Source organism: Ranitomeya variabilis, chromosome 3 (assembly GCF_051348905.1).
Source record: "Ranitomeya variabilis isolate aRanVar5 chromosome 3, aRanVar5.hap1, whole genome shotgun sequence".
Taxonomy (NCBI): domain Eukaryota; kingdom Metazoa; phylum Chordata; class Amphibia; order Anura; family Dendrobatidae; genus Ranitomeya; species Ranitomeya variabilis.
In genome coordinates, this window is record NC_135234.1 from 4,460,199 (window position 1) to 4,486,539 (window position 26,341).

Here is a 26,341-nt window from a genome sequence, read left to right on the forward strand (position 1 = left end):
ACTACTGATAGTGTAGCCATGATTGCTCGCTCTCTGACTGCCATTACTGATAGTGTGGCCATGATTGCTCACTCTCTGCTGGTCATTACTGATAGTGTGGCCATGATTGCTCACTCTCTGCCGGTCATTACTGATAGTGTGGCCATGATTGCTCACTCTCTGCCGGTCATTACTGATAGTGTGGCCATGATTGCTCACTCTCTGCTGGTCATTACTGATAGTGTGGCCATGATTGCTCACTCTCTGCCGGTCATTACTGATAGTGTGGCCATGATTGCTCGCCCTCTGCTGGTCATTACTGATAGTGTGGCCATGATTTTTCGCCCTCTGACGGCCATTACTGATAGTGTAACCATGATTGCTCGCCCTCTGCTGGTCACTACTGATAGTGTGGCCATGATTGCTCGCCCTCTGCTGGTCATTACTGATAGTGTGGCCATGATTGCTTGCCCTCTGCTGGTCATTGCTGATAGTGTTGCCATGATTGCTCGACCTCTGACGGCCATTACTGATAGTGTGGCCATGATTGCTCGACCTCTGATGGTCAATACTGATAGTGTGGCCATGATTGCTCGACCTCTGATGGTCAATACTGATAGTGTGGCCATGATTGCTCGACCTCTGATGGTCAATACTGATAGTGTGGCCATGATTGCTCGGCCTCTGCTGATCATTACTGATAGTGTGGCCATGATTTTTCGCCCTCTGACGGCCATTACTGATAGTGTGGCCATGATTGCTCGCCCTCTGATGGTCAATACTGATAGTGTGGCCATGATTGCTCGCCCTCTGCTGGTCATTACTGATAGTGTGGCCATGATTGCTCGCCCTCTGCTGGTCATTACTGATAGTGTGGACATGATTGCTCGCCTTCTGACGGCCATTACTGATAGTGTGGCCATGATTGCTCGCCCTCTGATGGTCAATACTGATAGTGTGGCCATGATTGCTCGCCCTCTGCTGGTCATTACTGATAGTGTGGCCATGATTGCTCGCCCTCTGCTGGTCATTACTGATAGTGTGGACATGATTGCTCGCCTTCTGACGGTCATTACTGATAGTGTGGCCATGATTGCTCGACCTCTGATGGTCATTACTGATAGTGTGGCCATGATTGCTCGACCTCTGATGGTCAATACTGATAGTGTGGCCATGATTGCTCGACCTCTGATGGTCAATACTGATAGTGTGGCCATGATTGCTCGACCTCTGATGGTCAATACTGATAGTGTGGCCATGATTGCTCGGCCTCTGCTGATCATTACTGATAGTGTGGCCATGATTGCTCGACCTCTGCTGGTCATTACTGAGATGTGTCCATGATTTTTCGCCCTCTGACGGCCATTACTGATAGTGTGGCCATGATTACTCGCCCTCTGCTGGCCATTACTGATAGTGTGGCCATGATCACTCGCCCTCTGCTGGCCATTACTGATAGTGTGGCCATGATTGCTCATTCTCTGCTGGTCACTACTGATAGTGTAGCCATGATTGCTCGCTCTCTGACTGCCATTACTGATAGTGTGGTCATGATTGCTCGCCCTCTTCCGGTCATTAGTGATAGTGTGGCCATGATTGCTCGCCCTCTGCTGGCCATTACTGATAGTGTGGCCATGATTGCTCGCCCTCTGCTGGTCATTGCTGATAGTGTTGCCATGATTGCTCGACCTCTGACGGCCATTACTGATAGTGTGGCCATGATTGCTCGACCTCTGATGGTCAATACTGATAGTGTGGCCATGATTGCTCGACCTCTGATGGTCAATACTGATAGTGTGGCCATGATTGCTCAACCTCTGATGGTCAATACTGATAGTGTGGCCATGATTGCTCGGCCTCTGCTGATCATTACTGATAGTGTGGCCATGATTTTTCGCCCTCTGACGGCCATTACTGATAGTGTGGCCATGATTGCCCACTCTCTGCTGGTCGTTACTGATAGTGTGGCCATGATTGCTCGCCCTCTGATGGTCAATACTGATAGTGTGGCCATGATTGCTCGCCCTCTGCTGGTCATTACTGATAGTGTGGCCATGATTGCTCGCCCTCTGCTGGTCATTACTGATAGTGTGGACATGATTGCTCGCCTTCTGACGGCCATTACTGATAGTGTGGCCATGATTGCTCGCCCTCTGCTGGTCATTACTGATAGTGTGGCCATGATTGCTCGACCTCTGATGGTCATTACTGATAGTGTGGCCATGATTGCTCGACCTCTGATGGTCAATACTGATAGTGTGGCCATGATTGCTCGACCTCTGATGGTCAATACTGATAGTGTGGCCATGATTGCTCGACCTCTGATGGTCAATACTGATAGTGTGGCCATGATTGCTCGGCCTCTGCTGATCATTACTGATAGTGTGGCCATGATTGCTCGACCTCTGATGGTCAATACTGATAGTGTGGCCATGATTGCTCGACCTCTGATGGTCAATACTGATAGTGTGGCCATGATTGCCCACTCTCTGCTGGTCGTTACTGATAGTGTGGCCATGATTGCTCGCCCTCTGACGGCCATTAGTGATAGTGTGGCCATGATTGCTTGCTTTCTGCCGGTCATTAGTGATAGTGTGGCCATGATTGCTCGCCCTCTTCCGGTCATTAGTGATAGTGTGGCCATGATTGCTCACTCTCTGCTGCTCATTACTGATAGTGTGGCCATGATTGCTCGCCCTCTGACGGCCATTACTGATAGTGTGGCCATGATTGCTCACTCTCTGTCGGTCATTAGTGATAGTGTGGCCATGATTGCTCACTCTCTGCTGCTCATTACTGATAGTGTGGCCATGATTGCTCACCCTCTGACGGCCATTACTGATAGTGTGGCCATGATTGCTCACTCTCTGCCGGTCATTACTGATAGTGTGGCCATGATTGCTCGCCCTCTGACGGCCATTACTGATAGTGTGGTCATGATTGCTCGACCTCTGATGGTCAATACTGATAGTGTGGCCATGATTGCTCGCCCTCTGATGGTCATTACTGATAGTTTGGCCATGATTGCTCGCCCTCTGCTGGTCATTACTGATAGTGTGGCCATGATTGCTCGCCCTCTGCTGGTCATTACTGATAGTGTGGCCATGATTGTTCGACCTCTGCTGGTCATTACTGATAGTGTGGCCATGATTGCTCACCCTCTGCCGGTCATTACTGATAGTGTGGCCCTGATTGCTCACTCTCTGCCGGTCATTATTGATAGTGTGGCCATGATTGCTCGCCCTCTGACAGCCATTACTGATAGTGTGGCCATGATTGCTCACTCTCTGCTGGTCATTACTGATAGTGTGGCCATGATTGCTCACTCTCTGCTGCTCATTACTGATAGTGTGGCCATGATTGCTCACTCTCTGCCGGTCATTATTGATAGTGTGGCCATGATTGCTCGCCCTCTGACAGCCATTACTGATAGTGTGGCCATGATTGCTCACCCTCTGCCGGTCATTACTGATAGTGTGGCCCTGATTGCTCGCCCTCTGACGGCCATTACTGATAGTGTGGCCATGATTGCTCACTCTCTGCCGGTCATTATTGATAGTGTGGCCATGATTGCTCGCCCTCTGACAGCCATTACTGATAGTGTGGCCATGATTGCTCACTCTCTGCTGGTCATTACTGATAGTGTGGCCATGATTGCTCACTCTCTGCTGCTCATTACTGATAGTGTGGCCATGATTGCTCACTCTCTGCCGGTCATTATTGATAGTGTGGCCATGATTGCTCGCCCTCTGACAGCCATTACTGATAGTGTGGCCATGATTGCTCACTCTCTGCTGGTCATTACTGATAGTGTGGCCATGATTGCTCACTCTCTGCCGGTCATTACTGATAGTGTGGCCATGATTGCTCGCCCTCTGACGGCCATTACTGATAGTGTGGCCATGATTGCTCGACCTCTGATGGTCAATACTGATAGTGTAGCCATGATTGCTTGCCCTCTGATGGTCATTACTGATAGTGTGGCCATCATTGCTCGACCTCTGATGGTCAATACTGATAGTGTGGCCATGATTGCTCGACCTCTGATGGTCAATACTGATAGTGTAGCCATGATTGCTTGCCCTCTGATGGTCATTACTGATAGTGTGGCCATCATTGCTCGACCTCTGATGGTCAATACTGATAGTGTGGCCATGATTGCTCGACCTCTGATGGTCAATACTGATAGTGTGGCCATGATTGCTCGCCCTCTGTCGGTCATTAGTGATAGTGTGGCCATGATTGCTCGCCCTCTGCTAGTCGTTAGTAATAGTGTGGCCCTGATTGCTCGCCCTCTGCTGGTCACTACTGATAGTGTGGCCATGATTGCTCGCCCTCTGCTGGTCGTTACTGATAGTGTGGCCATAATTGCTTGCTTACTGCTGGTCATTACTGATAGTGTGGCCATGATTGCTCGACCTCTGATGGTCATTACTGATAGCGTGGCCATGATTGCTCGCCCTCTGCCGGTCATTACTGATAGTGTGGCCATGATTGCTCATCCTCTGCTGGTCATTACTGATAGTGTGGCCATGACTGCTCGTCCTCTGCCGGCCATTACTGATAGTGTGACCATGATTGCTCGCCCTCTGCCGACCATTACTGATAGTGTAGCCATTATTGCTCGCCCTCTGCTGGTCATTACTGATAGTGTGGCCCTGATTGCTCCCCCTCTCCTGGTCATTACTGAGAATGTGGCCCTGATTGCTCGCCCTCTGCCGACCATTACTGATAGTGTGGCCATGATTGCTTGCCCTCTGCCGACCATTACTGATAGTGTGACCATGATTGCTCGCCCTCTGCTGGTCATTACTGATAGTGTGGCCCTGATTGCTCGCCCTCTGCCGACCATTACTGATAGTGTGGCCCTGATTGCTCGCCCTCTGCTGGTCATTACTGATAATGTGGCCCTGATTGCTCGCCCTCTGCCGACCATCACTGATAGTGTGACCATGATTGGTCGCCCTCTGCTGGTCATTACTGATAGTGTGGCCCTGATTGCTCGCCCTCTGCTGGTCATTACTGATAATGTGGCCCTGATTGCTCGCCCTCTGCTGGTCATTACTGATAGTGTGACCATGATTGCTCGCCCTCTGCTGGTCATTACTGATAGTGTGGCCCTGATTGCTCGCCCTCTGCTGCTCATTATTGATAGTGTGGCCATGATTGCTCGCCCTCTGCCGACCATTACTGATAGTGTGACCATGATTGCTCGCCCTCTGCTGGTCATTACTGATAGTGTGGCCCTGATTGCTCGCCCTCTGCTGGTCATTACTGATAGTGTGGCCCTGATTGCTCGCCCTCTGCTGGTTATTACTGATAGTGTGGCCCTGATTGCTCGCCCTCTGCTGGTCATTACTGATAGTGTGGCCCTGATTGCTCGCCCTCTGCTGGTTATTACTGATAGTGTGGCCATGATTGCTCGCCCTCTGCTGGTCATTATTGATAGTGTGGCCCTGATTGCTCGCCCTCTGCTGGTCATTACTGATAGTGTGGCCCTGATTGCTCGCCCTCTGCTGGTCATTACTGATAGTGTGGCCCTGATTGCTCGCCCTCTGCTGGTCATTACTGATAGTGTGGCCCTGATTGCTCGCCCTCTGCTGGTTATTACTGATAGTGTGGCCATGATTGCTCGCCCTCTGCTGGTCATTATTGATAGTGTGGCCATGATTGCTCGCCCTCTGCTGGTCATTATTGATAGTGTGGCCCTGATTGCTCGCCCTCTGCTGGTCATTACTGATAGTGTGGCCCTGATTGCTCGCCCTCTCCTGGTCATTACTGATAGTGTGGCCATGATTGCTCGCCCTCTGCCGACCATTACTGATAGTGTGGCCATGATTGCTCGCCCTCTGCTGGTTATTACTGATAGTGTGGCCATGATTGCTCGCCCTCTGCTGGTCATTATTGATAGTGTGGCCCTGATTGCTCGCCCTCTGCTGGCCATTACTGATAGTGTGGCCATGATTGCTCGCCCTCTCCTGGTCATTACTGATAGTGTGGCCCTGATTGCTCGCTCTCTGCTGGTCATTACTGATAGTGTGGCCATGATTGCTCGCCCTCTGCCGACCATTACTGATAGTGTGGCCATGATTGCTCGCCCTCTGCTGGTCATTATTGATAGTGTGGCCCTGATTGCTCGCCCTCTGCTGGTCATTACTGATAGTGTGGCCCTGATTGCTCGCCCTCTGCTGGTCATTATTGATAGTGTGGCCATGATTGCTCGCCCTCTGCTGGTCATTATTGATAGTGTGGCCATGATTGCTCGCCCTCTGCCGACCATTACTGATAGTGTGGCCCTGATTGCTCGCCCTCTGCTGGTTATTACTGATAGTGTGGCCATGATTGCTCGCCCTCTGCTGGTCATTATTGATAGTGTGGCCCTGATTGCTCGCCCTCTGCTGGCCATTACTGATAGTGTGGCCATGATTGCTCGCCCTCTCCTGGTCATTACTGATAGTGTGGCCCTGATTGCTCGCTCTCTGCTGGTCATTACTGATAGTGTGGCCATGATTGCTCGCCCTCTGCCGACCATTACTGATAGTGTGGCCATGATTGCTCGCCCTCTGCTGGTCATTATTGATAGTGTGGCCCTGATTGCTCGCCCTCTGCTGGTCATTACTGATAGTGTGGCCCTGATTGCTCGCCCTCTGCTGGTCATTATTGATAGTGTGGCCATGATTGCTCGCCCTCTGCTGGTCATTATTGATAGTGTGGCCCTGATTGCTCGCCCTCTGCTGGCCATTACTGATAGTGTGGCCATGATTGCTCGCCCTCTCCTGGTCATTACTGATAGTGTGGCCATGATTGCTCGCCCTCTGCCGACCATTACTGATAGTGTGGCCCTGATTGCTCGCCCTCTGCTGGTTATTACTGATAGTGTGGCCATGATTGCTCGCCCTCTGCTGGTCATTATTGATAGTGTGGCCCTGATTGCTCGCCCTCTGCTGGCCATTACTGATAGTGTGGCCATGATTGCTCGCCCTCTCCTGGTCATTACTGATAGTGTGGCCCTGATTGCTCGCTCTCTGCTGGTCATTACTGATAGTGTGGCCATGATTGCTCGCCCTCTGCCGACCATTACTGATAGTGTGGCCATGATTGCTCGCCCTCTGCTGGTCATTATTGATAGTGTGGCCCTGATTGCTCGCCCTCTGCTGGTCATTACTGATAGTGTGGCCCTGATTGCTCGCCCTCTGCTGGTCATTATTGATAGTGTGGCCATGATTGCTCGCCCTCTGCTGGTCATTATTGATAGTGTGGCCCTGATTGCTCGCCCTCTGCTGGCCATTACTGATAGTGTGGCCATGATTGCTCGCCCTCTCCTGGTCATTACTGATAGTGTGGCCATGATTGCTCGCTCTCTCGGCCATTACCCTGCACAGACCCAGTAGGTACCTAGTATGGAGGACACGGATACAGCAGTATGAGTTTGTGTAAGGTTATGTGAGTCGCTACGAGGGGTTTCGAGGTGACAGTGGATCTATGGTGTATGAGGCGTGTATAGTTGTGCATGGAGGCATCGGCAGAGGACATCGCAGGTATAGAACGGTACAATGGAGCGAACATCAATAAGAATCATGAACACAAGTCATTAATGGTCAGTTGCAGATAATTTTATCTGATATTCCTCCCTGAGGATCCAGAGTCCATGCCACCGCCATGAATTGTCTGCTCATATGTGACTTGGCCTCTCACCCTGACCTGCTTGTTTACAGGGGGATGCCCGCCATCGCCGCGTGTCCCGTATGGTGGAGGAGGTGCAGGGCATCATGCTGCAGCTGACGACTCAGATAAGTTCCTGGGACTCCAGGTTTCACAGCATCTCCAACTCCGGGATCCACAGCGACAACCTGAAGGTGAGAGACCTGGCCTCGGGGCAATCATCAGAGTCAGAATATCAGTCATGGGGACTGGTCACATAGGAAGGGTAATAGCTATGACCCTTCCTGGTCCCATCAATTTAGAAAATTCAGACCGTTCACGTTACAGTACCTACCGCTTGTCGTATAATACTGTCATGTAATGTTGGGCCTTTATTGGCTGTAGCAGCAGACTGACGCTGAGCTGACATCTGCCGTACTCTACATTATATCTGTCTCGTGACCTGTGGATTCTTTTTCTCTTTCTGCGGCTGCCATTGGATCAGGAGCAGCCAGATTTACTGGCTCATTGGACGGTTCTGCTCAGGGGGCGACGTTCTCTGCACCCCTGTATACAGGTAACGAGGGCTGATTATATAGCGGCTGTACATACTGTAACTGCCATGTATCCTGGACCCAGTGATGCCCTTGTCCTACACTTGGTATAGATCGGAGATGCACAGGAGTGTCCCTGACCTCAGTCATATACTTGGGAAGCTGGGGGTGCAGGGATCTACAGTATATATACAGTGCTCAGCCTAAATGAGTGCACCCCAACAGATTTGGCAGAAAACACTTAGTTTACTCATAAAAGAAACATTTTGTATGGGACGCCACGCTACAAAATACTCTCATAAATGTCGGTCATTGATTGCAAACAAAATGTGTTATTTTTGCCCAAAAAAGTCTTATTCCTAACAAATTAATTCAAGACTATGTTGCAAATATCAGTACACCCCAATGAAAGTCGTAGGAGCAAATCAAAAGTTTAGGCTACAAAATTCTAATGAATAAGATTTCACCCGCAGGTCAGTCTAATTCTTCATTACACCCATGTCCAGCAGACGGGTGACTATAAGGGCTCTTTCAGACGTCAGTGATTTTCATCAGTGCTTGTATACTAAAACCAGTGGAAAAAAACAGAGAAAAACTATAATAGAAAGATTGACACCTGCTCTGTGTTTAAGAGACATTTCTGATTTTGGAATATAAACACTGATGAAAAATCAGTGACACCTGTATGATTCCTAAGAGCGCGATACTTAGCACACCATTTTATGCTGTCAGCAATGGCACCACATGGAAGAGAAATGTCACAAGACCTGAGAGATAAAATTATTACTATTATTATTATTATTATTATTTATTGTTATAGCGCCATTTATTCCATGGCGCTTTACATGTGAGGAGGGGTATACATAATAAAAACAAGTACAATAATCTTAAACAATACAAGTCATAACTGGTACAGGAGGAGAGAGGACCCTGCCCGCGAGGGCTCACAATCTATAAAATAAGTTCTTTACACAAGAAAGGTGAGTATTAGAAGAAGGTCAGCAAATCTTTAATGATCAATCAGATACCGGAGAAAAGTGATACAAAAATGTAACAAGGATGGAACTAGTCCCTCTTACAAAATTAAGTATCAAACAAGGGTAAATGCAACAGCTTACTAGAAAAACCCTGTTAAAATGTAACTTTTATTACGTATAAAATTAGAAACACACAATCTAGATACCCCTTAAATAGAAATGCCTTAATTATCTGGGCTATAAGATACTGAAAGGAGACAACCAATAACCTTCTCTAGCCTCCTAGTATCGCTAGTATTATGTCTTCCTAGCTAGTAAGAACCTCCGTTTACAGAAATTCATACAGAGGTAAGCCCATCCTAAAGCCTCACATAAAACATAGAACACCCAAAATAAGTGACATAGTTGCCCTAGATACCAGTCTGTCTGGATGTTGCCCCCGCTCGTGTGATGGCTGTCCCTGATACTCTCCTTTTTCTCTTCCACATCTACACATCGTGACCCCTTGATGGTTTTATGTATCTATTTTCAGTGCATATACTACTTCTAACACATCATTATATGGTTGACACCGGCCATCTGGCCTTCTGCTTCTGACTAATAACTTATAGTATGTAATTAGGAGATCAGGGACAGCCATCACACGAGCGGGGCAACATTCTCGATTGTCTTAGGGTGCCAACCTCGGCATCTAGGTAGGCCTCCAGACAGACTGGTATCTAGGGTGAGATCACTTATATCTGCACATCTGCTGAGTGACAATGTGTTAGCACAACTATGTCACTTATTTTGGGTGTTCTATGTTTTATGTGAGGCTTTAGGATGGGCTTACCTCTGTATGAATTTCTGTAAACAGAGGTTGTTACTAACTAGGAAGACATAATACTAGCGATACTAGGAGGCTAGAGAAGGTTATTGGTTGTCTCCTTTCAGTATCTTATAGTCCAGATTATCAAGGCATTTCTATTTAAAGGGTATCTAGATTGTGTGTTTCTAATTTTATACGCAATAAAGGTTACATTTTAACAGGGTTTTTCTAGTAAGGATGGAACTAGAGCATCTCTCCGAGATGTCCAGGCGACCATGGAACTCGCTACCTAAACAAGAGCCTCTTCTGATGAGAAGGGGGAAGAAAATAAAAATGTAAGTTTATTGCGTACATCAGTGATATTCAAAGCTATGTCGTCAGCAGTGTATTTTGCCATCAATGACAACCCAGGCGGACAGGTTTCAACTGAGGTGCTGGACTAAGCATACTGCCCAGCACCAGCGTCGGCAGCAAGACATTGTGTGATAAGGTGGATTGTATTGACAACATACAACACTGATTCAGTGTGGCTCCTTCGCAGTGCCACATTACCGTGCAGAAGAAAGGTCTGGCAATCTGCTTCTATATTATGCCAAGAAAACTTGATGGACAGAACAACTAATGGAATTCAATAAAGTGCTGGAGGGTGCATCAACAACCTAAGATCCAATGGTCGGCCTGAGTATGATCAATGTTCATGACACGCCAGGATCAAAGCCGCAAAGACATCTTCTGCTGATGTTGCTTGGTCGAAAGTAAAGATCAAAACCTGCAGAGATATCATTAAGTTCGAAACTTGGAATGTATGAACCATGAACCAAGGCAAACTCGACATCTTCAAAGCCAAATGGATAGGACTCGATTTACTTGGGATTAGCAAATTAAGATAGACTCCGTCCGCACGTTTCCAGTCAAACAAACATTGACTCTACTACTCTTGCAAAGATAACTGAAGACAAAATGGTATCACTTTTATTCTTCACCAAAGATTGGTCGGAAATGCCTAGAAGTATAATGCAGCCAGTGATAGACTCTAAGGAGGGACAATTCATATTCCTGTTCTACAAGTCTTCTTACCAACAACAGATGCCGAGGAGAAGGACGTTGAACCATTCTACCATCAAGTTCAAGAGGAATTCAACCAGACGCCAAAACAAGACTTACTCATTATCATGGGAGAGCCAAAGTCAGCCACTGGAAACATGGAACCATGGTGGGAAACTTTTGACTTGATGAACATAATGAGGCTGGAGGAAGATTCAATGATATTTATATGACAAATCAGCTCTCCATTATGAACACAAAATCACAAACTGAGACTCTACACATGGACATCACTGAATGGGGCCTATAAGAATCAGATTGACATATGTGTTCGTCAAAGACTGCTGTCGTCGATCATTACTGTGAAAGCAAGGCCAGAAGCTGACTGTGGAACTTATCATGAACTTTTGACATGAAAGATTAGAGTCAAGCTGAGCAAACTGATAAGACAACAGGCTCTTTTCAACTTTGATTTGACCAACATACCTGAAGTTTTTTGGAACAGTCTGCACATCGCATTCACATCACTGGACATGGATGAAAGAAACCCTGAGGAATTATGGACACATATAAAAGACTATTATTACTGAAGGAGCCATTTTCATATAATATCCTGAGGATTGGGAATGTAAAAGGGACAATGCCACGCAGGATCTAGGCGTAATATTAAAAAAACACACATAAAGGTGTAGAGCTGGTGCTCTCACCAGACTTCGGTCAAAGAAACAGCGTATAGGCCCTGGATGAGAATCCCCAACAAGGCCCTCGATTCTCGGTCTGCTGCACGGCTCCTGGTCCACGAGGTGATCCTCAATCGTCCAAAAGTGGAAGTGAAAAGATAGAGAAAACCAGTCTGATGCTGGCGCTCCCGAAAATTGACTGGTGTGCTGTATTAAAAAAGTTTTTATTCTGCACATAAAGTAAAAACGCGTTTCGGCTTGAAGAGAGCAAAAGCCTTCATCGGATAAATTGTACACACATACTACAAAAATAACCATGTCTTCATAAACCCTTTTCGCAACAAGAAGGGGGAAAAGAAAGGAAAGGGAGGGGTGGGGTGTTAGTTGCTACAGCCAATACTGCACTTGGAAAGGTACACGCTAGCAAAAATAAATCACACACCACAGGGCCAATATGGCCCACCGCAAAAAAACACAAGAAAAAACCCATCATAAATCTAACCACTATGTTATTCTCTAAACCTTCTCAATCACATAATTCAAACCATTCGGGTACAAAGTTTGTAACCGATAGATCCTGAAAGATTCCTTCCGGTTTAATGTTTGGTTGCGATTCAACACTCGGGAGGGTACATTTTCTACTGGTGTTACTGTGATTTGGAATTTTTTATTGTGCTTTAATAACATGTGCCGCGATAAGCTATGCTGAAGGAAACCAATTTTGGTATTATGACGGTGTCCATTCATTCTTGCTCTGTGTTGTGCGGCCGACATATTGGAGGCCACAACCACATGTATATAACATAGTCACTGTCGTAGAACAGATGTTGATTAATCTCACAAACCTCACCAGTGCTGAAAGAAATGATCGAGCAAGCCCCATGTTGTAAAATGTTGGGAAAAGGGTTTAAAAAGACATGGTTATTTTTCTAGTATGGATGTACAATTTAGCTGATGAAGGCTTTTGCTCTCTTCAAGCCGAAACGCGTTGTTTTTACTTTATGTGCAGAATAAAAATCTTTTTTTAGTTAATGCAGCACACCACTCAACTTTCGGGAGCGCCGGCATCAGACTGGTTTATCTTTTCTACGGACGAAGCCAGTAAGACCATAAAAAAGGGGCAGAAGTGACCCCTGCAGTTATCGCTACCAGAAGAAACCCTAAAGATCATCGAAGGAAGACGAATGGAAAAAGTTAAAGGTAACAAGCAGGAAGCAGACATCAGTAAGAAACTAAAGTGAGCCATTCGAGCAAAGTACTTGATTACCAAAAGATATGTACAGAGATGGAGAGCGAACATCTGAAGGGAAGACCACAAGACCAATTTTATGTGTTCATGTGTGTTCAGTTCAGTGTGTGTTCAGTTGTACATGCATTTTTGTAAAGGTGGAGTGTGTCTCCGGTTACCTGGATGACATTGGTAGAGGGGAGGCTCCATACCTGTATATGAGGCTCGTCATTTCCTCTCCACCTGGGACCCGTAGAAGCGCTTGTTAGCACGAAACGGCCGTCATCCAGGGCGACTTCAGTTTGTACTCTCCTGCTTTTTGCTTCATGTGAATCCAAATAAAAGGACATTTATGGGACTCTGAGGGCCACTTTCTCCTCGTATTGGTGGATATAAAAATATGAATACCACAAGGACTCTGTATTCTGGAGGAATTCAAAACTGTATGGCATTGCAAAGGTGAGGAGTACGAAGAAAACTGTGCCTCCAGTGAGACCCGGTAGTGGTTGTGTGCACTGTGGGGGCACACGAGCTGCTGGTGTCACTGGGGAGGGCACATGTCATTGATGGGATCTTGAAGTCACAGATGTCCTGCTCTGTGACAGGAAAGATGCCGCCATCACTCCAGGCCCTCTGTAGAAAGGACTTTTCCATCATGACAATTATACAAAACTCACAACTGCTGCTGTGACGACACAGCATTTCTTCTTGATTACGCCAGACATAAATTGTGTAGGCCCAGAACCATAAACTGTTATCTGAAGTACTGACTCATCCTGTAGAACCAATATTTATCTCTAATATTATCTTCTACAGTTTATCTTCTGTTATCTTTGCAAAACAGTAATGCCTGGCCACTGAACAATTATGTTTGCGTATATGTTGATTATATGCAATGTCCATACTAGACTGTTGGCATTCCCAAACAGAGTAGGAAAACTAAGAAACTAGAAACATAATCAAACAATGCAGGTTGGCCTCATTCACTTCTCTGTCTGACCTCTGGATGCTGGTTGAAGGCCAGTTCTGAACTATATAAAGAGACTTTTTCTTCTGGTCCGTGTGACTCTACAGGAGATGAGCTTAGGGGACTATGGCCCAGCTGGAAGAACACAGGACTGCGTCATTAACCATCACTGAAACCCCAGAGATGTCTTAAAGAATCCAGGTTGGGACTATCGGGTAACTTGGCCACATACCTCACTAATCTCGGTTAGCATCTTAAGCTTGTCATTACCGCCTCGCTGTGGGGGTCTGCCAAAAGTGGGGAGCCACTGGTGGGGGTATTTGGCCCTGCAAGCAGCTCTAATCCCGGCGAGTCACTGGAAGGGTGAGACTCTGTAATTTGCACCATCTTGGGTATTTGCTGGGAGGGACGGTTCTGTTTGCTGTTGTGTGTTGGTGGTTCAATAAATTATTGCCACCCTGTTTTACCCTCACCATGTGTTGTCTGAGTAGTGTCCTGCCCACTGGCTTCTAAAGACAGCCGGGTCAGTGGACAAGAGCACCCACTTGCCCTGCATAGCTACAGCTGAATTTTTGGAGATGAAAGCTGACAATAAAAGCTAAAGCTGACAATGAATTAAGGCTTGCAAGAGACGTCAAAAGCAATAAAGTATTTTGGGGATATGTCTAAAGTAAAGGAAAAGTCAAAGATGCTATAGGATTTTTACAGTATGAAAATGGTTCAGTGGTCAAAAATAATGTTGAGAAGCCGAACTTTTAAACTCCAATTTTGCATCTGTTCTCTGTCAGAAAGGAAATGTAACATCAACTGATCTTCACGGTGCCATCGAAGGAATAAAGGAATCCACTCTGTCCATAAACAGAGAGATGGTGAGGGATCACTGAGCTAAATAAATGAGTTCAAGTCTCTGATAAATGGCTGCACAATCAGTTGAAATGATGTCTTAAGTGGGGTACCACAGGGTACTCTCCAGGGCCCAGTGTCGTGCAACATCTTTATCAATGATTTAGATGAAGGAATTGAGGGTACACTGATTAAATTTGCTGATGACACAAAGCTAGGAGGGATAGCTAATACTAGAGAAGAGAGAGAGGATTCAAAAGATATAAATAAACAGGAACAATGGACAGAGACTAACAGAATGGTTTTTAACAGGGAGAATGCAAAGTCCTACATCTGGGCAAGAAAAATGAAAAAAGCATTTACAGAATGCGAGGAATAGGGCTAAGCAACAGCACATGTGAAAAACAATAGGGTATACTACGCGCCTCAGTAGGATGTTGCCTCGATCTTACAGCACGACTCCTACTGGTGTTTCTCCTTGTTGCGTTGATCTCGTTTCTCACTCAGCACAATAAACCTCGCTTCTTGTCCTTTCCTGGGGCACCGCCGCTATATCGTGCAGGCGCGGTCCCGTAACGTTCTCTCTGTTCGCTAGGCCTCTGTCAGGATCCCACCCCTGACAGGGACCCCCCTGAATCTTCCCCCTGCAACACCCTCTGCCACAGGATTTTGCCTGGTTCCAACCCAGTCAGCTTCTGACTAACTTCCTATCCAACCCCCAGTTTTACCAGAGTGTGAGGAGTGGCCTAATAAATAGCACCCTTAGCTCCCCCTGGAGGCCGGAGTGTGAAGTGTATTGGTGTCTGTGATACCTGGTCAGGTGAACCCCTTCAGTGCCATCAGACGTACCATAGCCCCCCTTAGCGGCGGAGCATCAGTACTGCAACGACCAGGACTCTGGGGCGCTGCATGTACAGACAATAAATTCGGTACGAGTTAAGACAATTTAAACAGTGACATTAGGAGTGAGGTCCCTGCTCACAAGCTTACAATCTACAAGGAAATGGGGGGACACAATAGGTGCAAAGTGCTTGTTATTTCAGGTCTGGCAATTATAATAAATAGGGATTTTCATACAAAGCTGCATGATCCGGTCATCAGCCCGTGTGTTTAAGTGCAATAGTCAAGTATCAAGTGCAGTTATCGTGTGCATGCAGGGTGTGGAGACAGATGAATAGTAGGGGGCAGATTCAGAGTAATATTTGGAAGGAGGGAACAGGGCAAAGTTAGTTTACTGAGTGGTTGATGTGGTAGGCTTGTTTGAAGAGATGGGTTTTTAGAGCGCGCTTGAATAGGTCGGGGCTAGGTATCAGTCTGATCGTCTGGGGAGGTGCATTCCAGAGAGCTGGCGCAGCACGAGAGAAGTCTTGGAGATGGAGGTGTGAGGTTCGGATTACGGGGGATGTTAGCCTTAGGTCATTTGTAGAACGGAGGGCACGTGTAGGGCGATAGACAGAGATGAGAGAGGAGATATAAGGCGGTGCAGAACTGTGGAGGGCTTTGTGGGTGAGAGAGATGAGTTTATACTGGACCCTGTAGCGAATGGGTAGCCAGTGTAATGACTGGCACAAGATGGAGGCATCAGTGAAGCTTCTGGACAGAAATATGACCCTGGCTGCCGCATTCAAGATGGATTGGAGAGGAGAAAGTTTGGTAAGAGGGAGACCGATCAGAAGAGAGTTGCAGTAGTCCAGACGAGAATGAATAAGAGCGACAGTAAGAGTCTTAGCAGTTTCAAAGGTGAGAAAAGGTCAGATTCTGGAGATGTTTTTAAGATGCAGGTGACAAGAGGGAGTGAGTGATCGGATATAGGGAGTAAAGAAAGTTTGGTGTCGAATATGACCCCAAGACAGCGGGCATGCTGCTTGGGAGTTATGGTTGAACCTTCCAGGGCAATTTCGATATTGGGTAGAGTGAGGTCAGTAGAAGGGAGAAACACAAGAAGTTCCGTTTTGGAGAGATTTAGTTTCAGATAGAGGGAGGACATGATGTTAGAGACAGCAGACAGACAATCCTTGGTATTTTGAATTAGGGTAGGGGTGATGTCAGGGGAAGAAGTGTATAATTGGGTGTCGTCAGCATAGAGATGATACTGGAACCCAAATCTGCTGATTGTTTGTCCAGTAGGGGCCGTGTATAGAGAGAAGAGGAGGGGGCCTAGGACTGAGCCCTGCGGAACCCCGATAGTAAGGGGACGAGGAGAGGAAGAGGAGCCGGCGAAGGATACAGTGAAGGAGCGGTCAGAGGTAGGAGGAGAACCAGGAGAGGGCTGTGTCCTTGAGGCCTATGGAGCGGAGCATAGTGAGAAGGAGCTGGTGATCCACAGTGTCAAATGCGGCAGAGAGATCCAGGAGAATCAGCAGAGAGCAATGACCTTTGGATTTAGCTGTTATTAGATCATTAGAGACTTTAGTGAGGGCAGTTTCAGTGGAGTGTAAAGAGCGGAAACCAGATTGTAAGGGGTCAAGAAGAGAGTTATCTGAGAGATAGCGGATTAGACGGAGTGGACCAAGCGTTCCAGGAGTTTAGAGATGAAGGAAAGGTTAGAGACAGGTCTGTAGTTAGCAGTGCAGTTCTGGTCCAGGGATGGCTTTTTAAGTAAAGGGGTTATGATGGCATGTTTAAATGAGGAGGGAAAGATACCTGAAGAAAGAGAGCGGTTAAATATTTTAGTCAGGTGAGTGGTGACCACTGGTGAGAGAGACTGCAGGATATGTGAAGGAATGGGGTCACTGTTGCAGGTTGTAGGCCGAGCAGAAGTGAGGAGCTTGGAAACTTCTTCTTCTGAAACAGGCTCCAAGATGTCTAATGAGCTTGAGGTGCGGCAGGGAAGGGGGGATCCAGGCACTGAGGAGATTGGGCTGAGATATCCTGATGGATGTGGTTGATTTTTTCTAAGAAATAAGTGGCCAGATCCTCACCACTGAGATTGGTGATGGGGGCCGGTACCTTAGGTTTCAGGAGGGAGTTTAAGGTTTCAAAAAGTCGTTTTGGGTTGTTGGATAGTGAGGTGATGAGGGTGGTGAAGTAGGATTGTTTGGCCACATAAAGGGCAGAGTTATAGGTTTTGAGCATGAACTTATAGGGAATGAAGTCTTCTGCTAAGAGAGATTTTCTCCACTGCCGCTCTGCACACCTTGAACAACACTGAAGAAAGCGTGTTTGCATAGTGTGCCAGGGCTGCTGTTGTCTGTGTCGGGTCTTTCTGCGTGTAGAAGGTGCTGCTTCATCTAGAGCATTCTTCAGTGTATTATTGAAGTGTGACAATGCTAAGTCTGGACAGGAGAGGGAGGAGATGGGGGCTAGAGATATGTGTGGAGATTGTCCATAAGCTGCTGGGTATTAATGGTACGTGTATTCCGATAAGTGTGGTAAGTGGGGGTGTCCCAGGTGAGGAGACAATTCTTGACAGAGAAGGAAAGAAGGTTGTGGTCCGAGAGCGGGAGAGGGGAGTTCGTAAAGTCGTGCAGCTATCCGGGACAGGAGAAAACCAGGTCCAGAGTATTCCCGTCCTCATGTGTAGGAGAATTAGTAAACTGTGAGAGGCCGAATGAAGAAGTTAGAGAAAGAAGATGAGAGGCTGATTGGGAGAGGGGATCATTGATGGGGATGTTAAAGTCTCCCATGATGAGAGCGGGGATGTCACAGGATAGGAAGTGAGTAAGCCAGGTTGCAAGTGGTCTAGAAACAGGCGGGAGGAGCCTGGAGGGCGATAAACAACCGCCACTCGCAAGGAGAAGGGCTTAAAGAGTCTGACGGCATGGACTTCAAAGGAAGGAAATGTAAGTGAGGGAACTGGGGGGATGACCTGGGAAGCACATTGTGATGAAAGGAGCAAACCAACCCCCCATCCTGTCTGTTTTCAGGTCTGGTGGTATGTGAAAATTTCAGCCCACCAAATGAGAGAGCAGCATCGGCGGTGGTGTCTGAATGCTGGATCCAGGTTTCTGTAATAGCCAGAAGGTTAAGGGAATTAGAGAGGAAAAGATTGTGAATGTAAGTTAGTTTGTTACACACAGACCGTGCATTCCAGAGAGCACAGTGGAAAGCGTTATGAGAAGGCATGCACTGAATGTTAATAAGATTAGCAGGGTTTCTATATGCAGCTGGAGGAGAGTAATGTATGCTGGTGGAGGGAAGCCCAGGGTTGGGGGAGATGTCTCCTGCAACTAGTAGAAGGAGAAAAAACTGAAAGAGCAGGTGGTGGGATGATTTGTATGAACGTTTTGAGTGCTGCATGGAAGTAGTGACTGGTTTGGAGTGGGTAAGAAATGTCAGTAGAGCCTCAGAGTTATACATGGGAGAGGGGAGAAGGGAGGGGTGGATATAGAGAGAGTGCCCAGAATGTGTTAAAGGGCGGGCGAGTTGTGAGAAAGCAGAAGTTAAAACAAATAAGAAGCAGATTGATATGATCAATCACAGCCAGACTAAATATATATGAAATGAAATGACTGCTAGGAATGGTTCCAATGGTGTGGAGAGAGCCAAAAAATCATCATGATGACTGTTATTTTTGTGCAGTGCAAGTGCAAGGATTCAATAAGCATAAGAAACGAAAATGGGAGTAACATGGAATCTGCAAGAAGGCCTGTCCCTCATTGTGAAGATGTGCCTGTACCTGTGTTTACCATAAATAACAGTCATCATGATGATTTTTTGGCTCTCTCCACACCATTGGAACACCAAATTTGAAGCTTTTTCTTTGTCCTTTGCTCCATTTTCGTAATAATTCGATACATGCTTTGCACACTATGTGTGGTGCCCAAAACTTGTCTTGGTCCCCAAGCATAACCCCAAAATAGGCAAAATACACTTTTTTTACGAAGTCTGTTATGTTTCTTCTATGTTTTGGCAGTGTGTATTCACCACAAATGTAACAGAATGAGTCTGGATCGTTAAGACAACTTCTTCTTGATGAGTTCATGCTTTTCACTGGAAAACAGACAACAACATAAAGTTAGTGCAAACATTAAGCTATGAACAAACTTTTAGAACACTAATTAACACAAAACTATATTGAGAACTGCTCAGTTCAAGTACTAATCCAAAGAAATTAATGAGATGATGCGTCGCATTTACCAACAAGTGCTATAAATAAGATACCAAAAATCTCAAAAACTTGAGCCAATCTGGCAAAACTGATGACATATTCAGAATCAGCACCCCAAAAATACCCTAAATTCGATGAAATATCTTTGGCACCAAAAATGCTGTTGACCAGTGTTATATATTTCCTGATCTGACAATTAGACACTTATGGGGAGTTCTGGAGACAAGTTGTCACCACTCTCTGTCCGGCATACAGGCTCTTGAATTGCTTGTTCTTAAAGGGGGTTTCCCATAAACAAAGTTAATTTTAATCAATAGATCTTGGAATAATAACTGTTCCACAATTGGATGTTTAAAAAAAAATGTTCCTGTGCTGAGATAATCTTATAAACGTGCCCCTGCTGTACTGTGTAATGACTGTGTCTGCAGGAACATGGTCTGATCACACAACGGCTCCTGGCCAAGGGGGGGGGGAATGAAAAAGCATACAGATACGAGATCTAAATTATTATTTTTTTCTTTCAGGTAATGTAACACATTTTTCATAAACAGACAGGGAAATTCTTTACATAATGAAAGGGGCTCTAAAAGTGAACCTGGAAATTATAGGCCAGTAAGTCTAACCTCTACTGTTGGTAAAATATGTGAAGGGTTTCTGAAGGATGTTATTCTGGATTATCTCAATGAGAATAACTGTGTAACTCCATATCAGCATGGGTTTATGAGAAATCGCTCCTGTCAAACCAATCTAATCAGTTATTATGAAGAGGTAAGCTATAGGCTGGACCACGGTGAGTCATTGGACGTGGTATATCTCGATTTTTCCAAAGCGTTTGATACCGTGCCGCACAAGAGGTTGGTACACAAAATGAGAATGCTTGGTCTGGGGGAAAATGTGTGTAAATGGGTTAGTAACTGGCTTAGTGATAGAAAGCAGAGGGTGGTTATAAATGGTATAGTCTCTAACTGGGTCGCTGTGACCAGTGGGGTACCGCAGGGGTCGGTATTGGGGCCTGTTCTCTTCAACATATTCATTAATGATCTGGTAGAAGGTTTACACAGTAAAATATTGATATTTGCAGATGATACAAAACTATGTAAAGCAGTTAATACAAGAGAAGATAGTATTCTCCTCATTGGCCCCAATCTCCTCCATCTCATGTCCTGATTCTGCTCTGAACCATTACAATGAAACCCTGCAAAGTGCCCTGGATGAAGCTGCTCCTCCTATACATAGAGCAACTCGACACAGACGGCGACAACCGTGGCACACGCTGCAAACACGCTTCCTGCAGCAGTGCTCCAGGTGCGCCGAACGTCTGTGGAGAAAATCTAATCTACCCGAAGATTTCATCCATTATAAGTTCATGCTAAAAACATACAACTCTGCCCTTCACCTCTCCAAACAAACCTATTTCAACACCCTCATCACCTCACTGTCCAATAACCCTAAACATCTATTCGACACTTTCCAGTCCCTACTCAACCCAAGAGAGCAGGCCCCAACCACAGATCTCCGCGCTGAAGATCTGGCCAATTACTTCAAAGAAAAAATTGACCACATTCGCCAGGAAATCATCTCCCAATCTCTTCATACCAGGCACTGTCCTCCCTCCCCCACTGCATCTAGTTCACTCTCTGACTTTGAACCAGTTACTGAAGAAGAAGTAAGCAGGCTCCTTGCATCTTCTCGCCCGACCACTTGCACCAGTGACCCCATTCCGTCACATCTCCTCCAGTCCCTTTCCCCGGCTGTCACCTCTCACATAACAAAAATATTCAACCTTTCCCTCACTTCCGGTATTTTTCCCTCCTCATTTAAGCATGCCATCATACATCCATTACTTAAAAAACCCTCCCTCGACCAAAACTGTGCCGCTAATTATAGACCTGTCTCTAATCTTCCCTTCATCTCTAAACTCCTCGAACGCCTGGTCCACTCCCGTCTTACCCGCTATCTCTCAGATAACTCTCTTCTCGACCCTCTTCAATCTGGCTTCCGCTCTTTACACTCTACTGAAACTGCCCTCACTAAAATCTCTAATGACCTACTAACAGCTAAATCTAATGGTCACTACTCCATGCTAATTCTCTTGGATCTTTCCGCAGCATTCGACACTGTGGATCATCAGCTCCTCCTCACTATGCTCCGCTCCATCGGCCTCAAGGACACCGTTCTCTCTTGGTTCTCCTCCTATCTCTCTGACCGATCCTTCACTGTATGTTTTGCTGGTTCCTCCTCCTCTCACCTTCCCCTTACTGTTGGGGTTCCTCAAGGATCAGTCCTAGGCCCCCTCCTCTTCTCTTTGTATACTGCCCCTATTGGACAAACAATCAGTAGATTTGGTTTCCAGTACCATCTCTATGCTGACGACACCCAATTATACACCTCTTCTCCTGCTTTCACTCCGACCTTCTTAGAAAACACCAGTGATTGTCTTACCGCTGTCTCTAACATCATGTCCTCCCTCTATCTGAAACTGAACCTGTCAAAAACTGAACTCCTCGTGTTCTCTCCCTCTACTAGCCTATCTTTGCCCGACATTGCCATCTCCGTGTGCGGTTCCACCATTACTCCCAAGCAACATGCCTGCTGCCTTGGGGTCATCCTTGATTCCGAGCTTTCATTCACCCCCCACATCCGATCACTGGCTCGCTCTTCTTATCTGCATCTCAAAAACATTTCTAGAATTCGCCCTTTTCTTACTTTCGACTCTGCAAAAACTCTTACTGTTTCTCTTATTCATTCCCGTCTGGATTATTGTAACTCTCTACTAATCGGCCTCCCTCTTACCAAACTCTCCCCGCTCCAATCTGTCCTGAATGCTGCTGCCAGGATCATATTCCTCACCAACCGTTACACCGATGCCTCTACCTTGTGCCAGTCATTACACTGGCTACCCATCCACTCCAGAATCCAGTACAAAACTACTACCCTCATCCACAAAGCACTCCATGGCTCAGCACCACCCTACATCTCCTCCCTGGTCTCAGTCTACCACCCTACCTGTGCCCTCCGCTCCGCTAATGACCTCAGGTTAGCATCCTCAATAATCAGAACCTCCCACTCCCATCTACAAGACTTTACACGTGCTGCGCCGATTCTTTGGAATGCACTACCTAGGTTAATACAATTAATCCCCAATCCCCACAGTTTTAAGCGTGCACTAAAAACTCATTTGTTCAGACTGGCCTACCACCTCAACGCATTAACCTAACTATCCCTGTGTGGCCTATTAAAAATAGAAAAAAAAACAAAACACATAATCAGGTTCCTTGCATCGTGTTCTCATACACTTTATGCAGTTAATAGCACTCTGTGTCTGTACTGCTACATACTTAGGCTGATAACCGGTTTATGCAGCTTTACATGAACACCCGAGCCTTACACTATGGCTGGTCCAAATAACTAAAGCAATTGTTACCATCCACCTCTCGTGTCTCCCCCTTTTCCTCATAGTTTGTAAGCTTGCGAGCAGGGCCCTCATTCCTACTGGTATCTGTTTTGAACTGTGATTTCTGTTATGCTGTAATGTCTATTGTCTGTACAAGTCCCCTCTATAAGTTGTAAAGCGCTGCGGAATATGTTGGCGCTATATAAATAAAAATTATTATTATTATTATTATTCTGCTACAGATGGATCTGGATAAGTTGGAAACTTGGGCTGAAAGGTGGCAGATGAGGTTTAACAATGATAAATGTAAGGTTATACACATGGGAAGAAGGAATCAATATCACCATTACACACTGAACGGGAAACCACTGGGTAAATCTGACAGGGAGAAGGACTTGGGGATCCTAGTTAATAGGAATCTGTTACCTAATTTTTCGCATATAAGCTGCGGCCACCATCATTAGGGGCATATCTCCAGCATTCTGGAATGCTGTAGATAAGCCCCGACGTATCCTGAAATGTAAGAAATACAAGTAAGATTATACTCACCCAGGGGCGGTCCCACTGTGGTCCAGGTCCGATGGGTGTCACGGGTCCGGGTCCGGTCCTTCCCACCTTCATACGATCACATCCTCTTCTTTGCTTCCTGCCGTGGCTCCTGCGCAGGCGTACTGATTTGCCCTGTTGAGGGCAGTGTAAAGTACTGCAGTGCGCAGGCACCGCTCCTCTCTGACCTTTTCCGATGCCTGCGCACTGAGTACTTTGCTCTGCCCTCAACAGGACAGATAAAGTACGCCTGCGCCGGAGCCACGACAGGAAGCAAAGAAGAGGACGTCATCGCATGAAGATTGCAGGTGCCGGACCGAGACCTGCAACGCCTATCGGACCCGTACCGTACTGGGTAAGTATAATCTAACTTGTTTTTCTTATCTTTCAGGATACATTGGGGGCTTATCTACAGCATTACAGAATGCATTACAGAATGCTGGAGATAAGCCCCTGATGCCGGTGGCTGCAGTTTATAGCGGCAAAATGAGGTGACAGATTCCCTTTAATGATAAACTTACCTGGAGCAGCCAGTGCCAGGCAGCGGCTGCCAAGGCAAACAGGGGGTGCATAAAAGAGGTCTGGATACACATGATGAGAACTTTATACTGCCTCAGTACAAATCCCTGGTTACATGGAGTAACATAGTAACATACTTAGCAAGGCTGAAAAAAGACATTTGTCCATCCAGTTCAGCCTATAAGTTGAAAAACGATAAAGGTTGCACCATTATTTACCAGGAATGATTACTCTAGAACATTGAAAATGCATTACTGCCATAGAAAATAGGAAATAAAAGTGCTATATAATGTACACATGAAATATTTATCTGCAAAAATTTCTATGAAAAAAGGAAGGTACATCGGGCATAAATTGGCCAATGTATGTGAGCCCAATTGTAACGTCAAGGCATCCTTCATAATTGGGTCCCTGTCCTTTGTCACCTCTCTTGGGCAAAAAAAGCCTACAATTTATGGGGCAGGACTTGACCAGCTAACCTGTGGCTGATGAGAGTGGGAGTGTGCAGCGCCCCCACTGCCGCAGGGCCGAGGGGTACCCGGTACCGGGCCTCTGAGTCTCTGTTCTGGGGTTGTCACGGTGGCTAGACCCGGTCCGTAACCCTGCTGAGGGGCGCCCAATAATAGGTGTGCGTGATGGTGATGATGTTGTGGTGGTGCGGTGCAGGTTGCAGTAAATAACGAGGACACCAGGTTGCAGTCTCTTTACCTCTTTACTGAAGGCTTCAGGATCCTCAATCCGGAATACGGTTAACCGGGCTGCGCAAGCCTGGCCGGTCCGATGGCACATCCAGAGCTCCCTTTGCAGGTGGAAATCTGTGCCTACCTTCTAGCGCTTGTGTGTTGTGGTCCTCCCCTGCTGTGCTTACGGGATAGTCCACACAACTGTTGTGTCTGTTTCTCGTGTTCTCTCACAACTCGATTCTGATGTTCTTCCACGTCCCCCAGATCTTATGGTTAGGACGCACCCGTATGACGGGGAGGCTCGGAGCTCTTCCGGGACTCTAGCGTCGCCCCACTCCTGTTGTTACCCCCCTGTGTCTTCCTAGGTCAATTGGGTGAGACAGCCCGCCTATAACTGACTGTCCTGCCGTAGGTTTGAAGTTTGGCCTGGAGCTCTATACTTCCTCAGCGTTCCGGCCACCGGTTACGCGCCTCAGTAGGATGTTGCCTCGCCTTACAGCACGACTCCTACTGGTATTCTCCTTGTTGCGTTGATCTCGTTTCTCACTCAGCACAATAAACCTCGCTTCTTGTCCTTTCTTGGGGTACCGCCGCTATATCGTGCAGGCGCGGTCCTGTAACGTTCTCTCTGGTTGCTAGGCCTCTGTCAGGATCCCACCCGTGACAGGGACCCCTCTGAATCTTCCCCTACAACACCCTCTGCCACAAGGTGTTGCCTGGTTCCAACCCAGTGAGCTTTCTGAACTCACTTCCTATCCAACCCCCAGTTTTACCAGACTGTGAGGAGTGGCCTAATACATAGTACCCTTAGCTCCCCCTGGAGGCCAGACTGTGAAGTGTATTGGTGTCTGTGATACCTGGTCAGATGAACTCCTTCAGTGCCATCAGACATACCATAGCCCCCCTTAGCGGCGGAGCACCAGTACTGCAACGACCAGGACTCTGGGGCGCTGCACTCCCCCCCGGTTAAATCCAGTACTCCTGGACTGGGAAGAAAACAACAATACATGTCAGCAAAAAGACATACAATTTTGAAAATGCAAGTACAAGTAAACTTTTTAACAGAGCTTCCCTTTATAGGAGGTGAGGACACTTGAACATTACAAACATGGTTAAATACTTTAAATAACATACTATAAATAACTTTTCTTACCCAACCGGGTATTCTACTAAGTGCAAAATTTTTGAACAATAATTTAACATTGCCTTTAAGGATGTACTCGCTGAATCCACTAAAGACCTTCTTATAAAACATTATAAGGCTAATCAACTTTTCTGCATTCTCCTTCTTTACATCTGCAGGACCGCCGGTCTTATCTACTCCAGGCCTACTGCCTCTCCTTTCTGTTACAGGACCGCCCCTTTCTGCCCGGGCCTACTGCCTTTCCACTACTATACACGGTATAGAACTTATCATCCATCTTTCAG

At 46.6% G+C, this 26,341-nt stretch overlaps 1 protein-coding gene across 4 annotated transcripts in view; it reads left to right on the forward strand.

Moving 5' to 3' along the window:
* MAB21L3 (mab-21 like 3) overlaps nt 1–26,341 on the forward strand; it is a 113,968-nt gene that overhangs the window by 33,211 nt on the left and 54,416 nt on the right. For 3 of the 4 annotated variants that reach the window (XM_077299333.1, XM_077299336.1, XM_077299337.1), the window contains exons 2-3: nt 7,695–7,835; nt 8,126–8,197. In XM_077299333.1, the coding sequence (XP_077155448.1) occupies nt 7,695–7,835; nt 8,126–8,197 (213 nt within the window). The remainder of the gene's footprint in view (nt 1–7,694; nt 7,836–8,125; nt 8,198–26,341) is intronic. The other variant, XM_077299334.1, reaches the window with a different exon arrangement.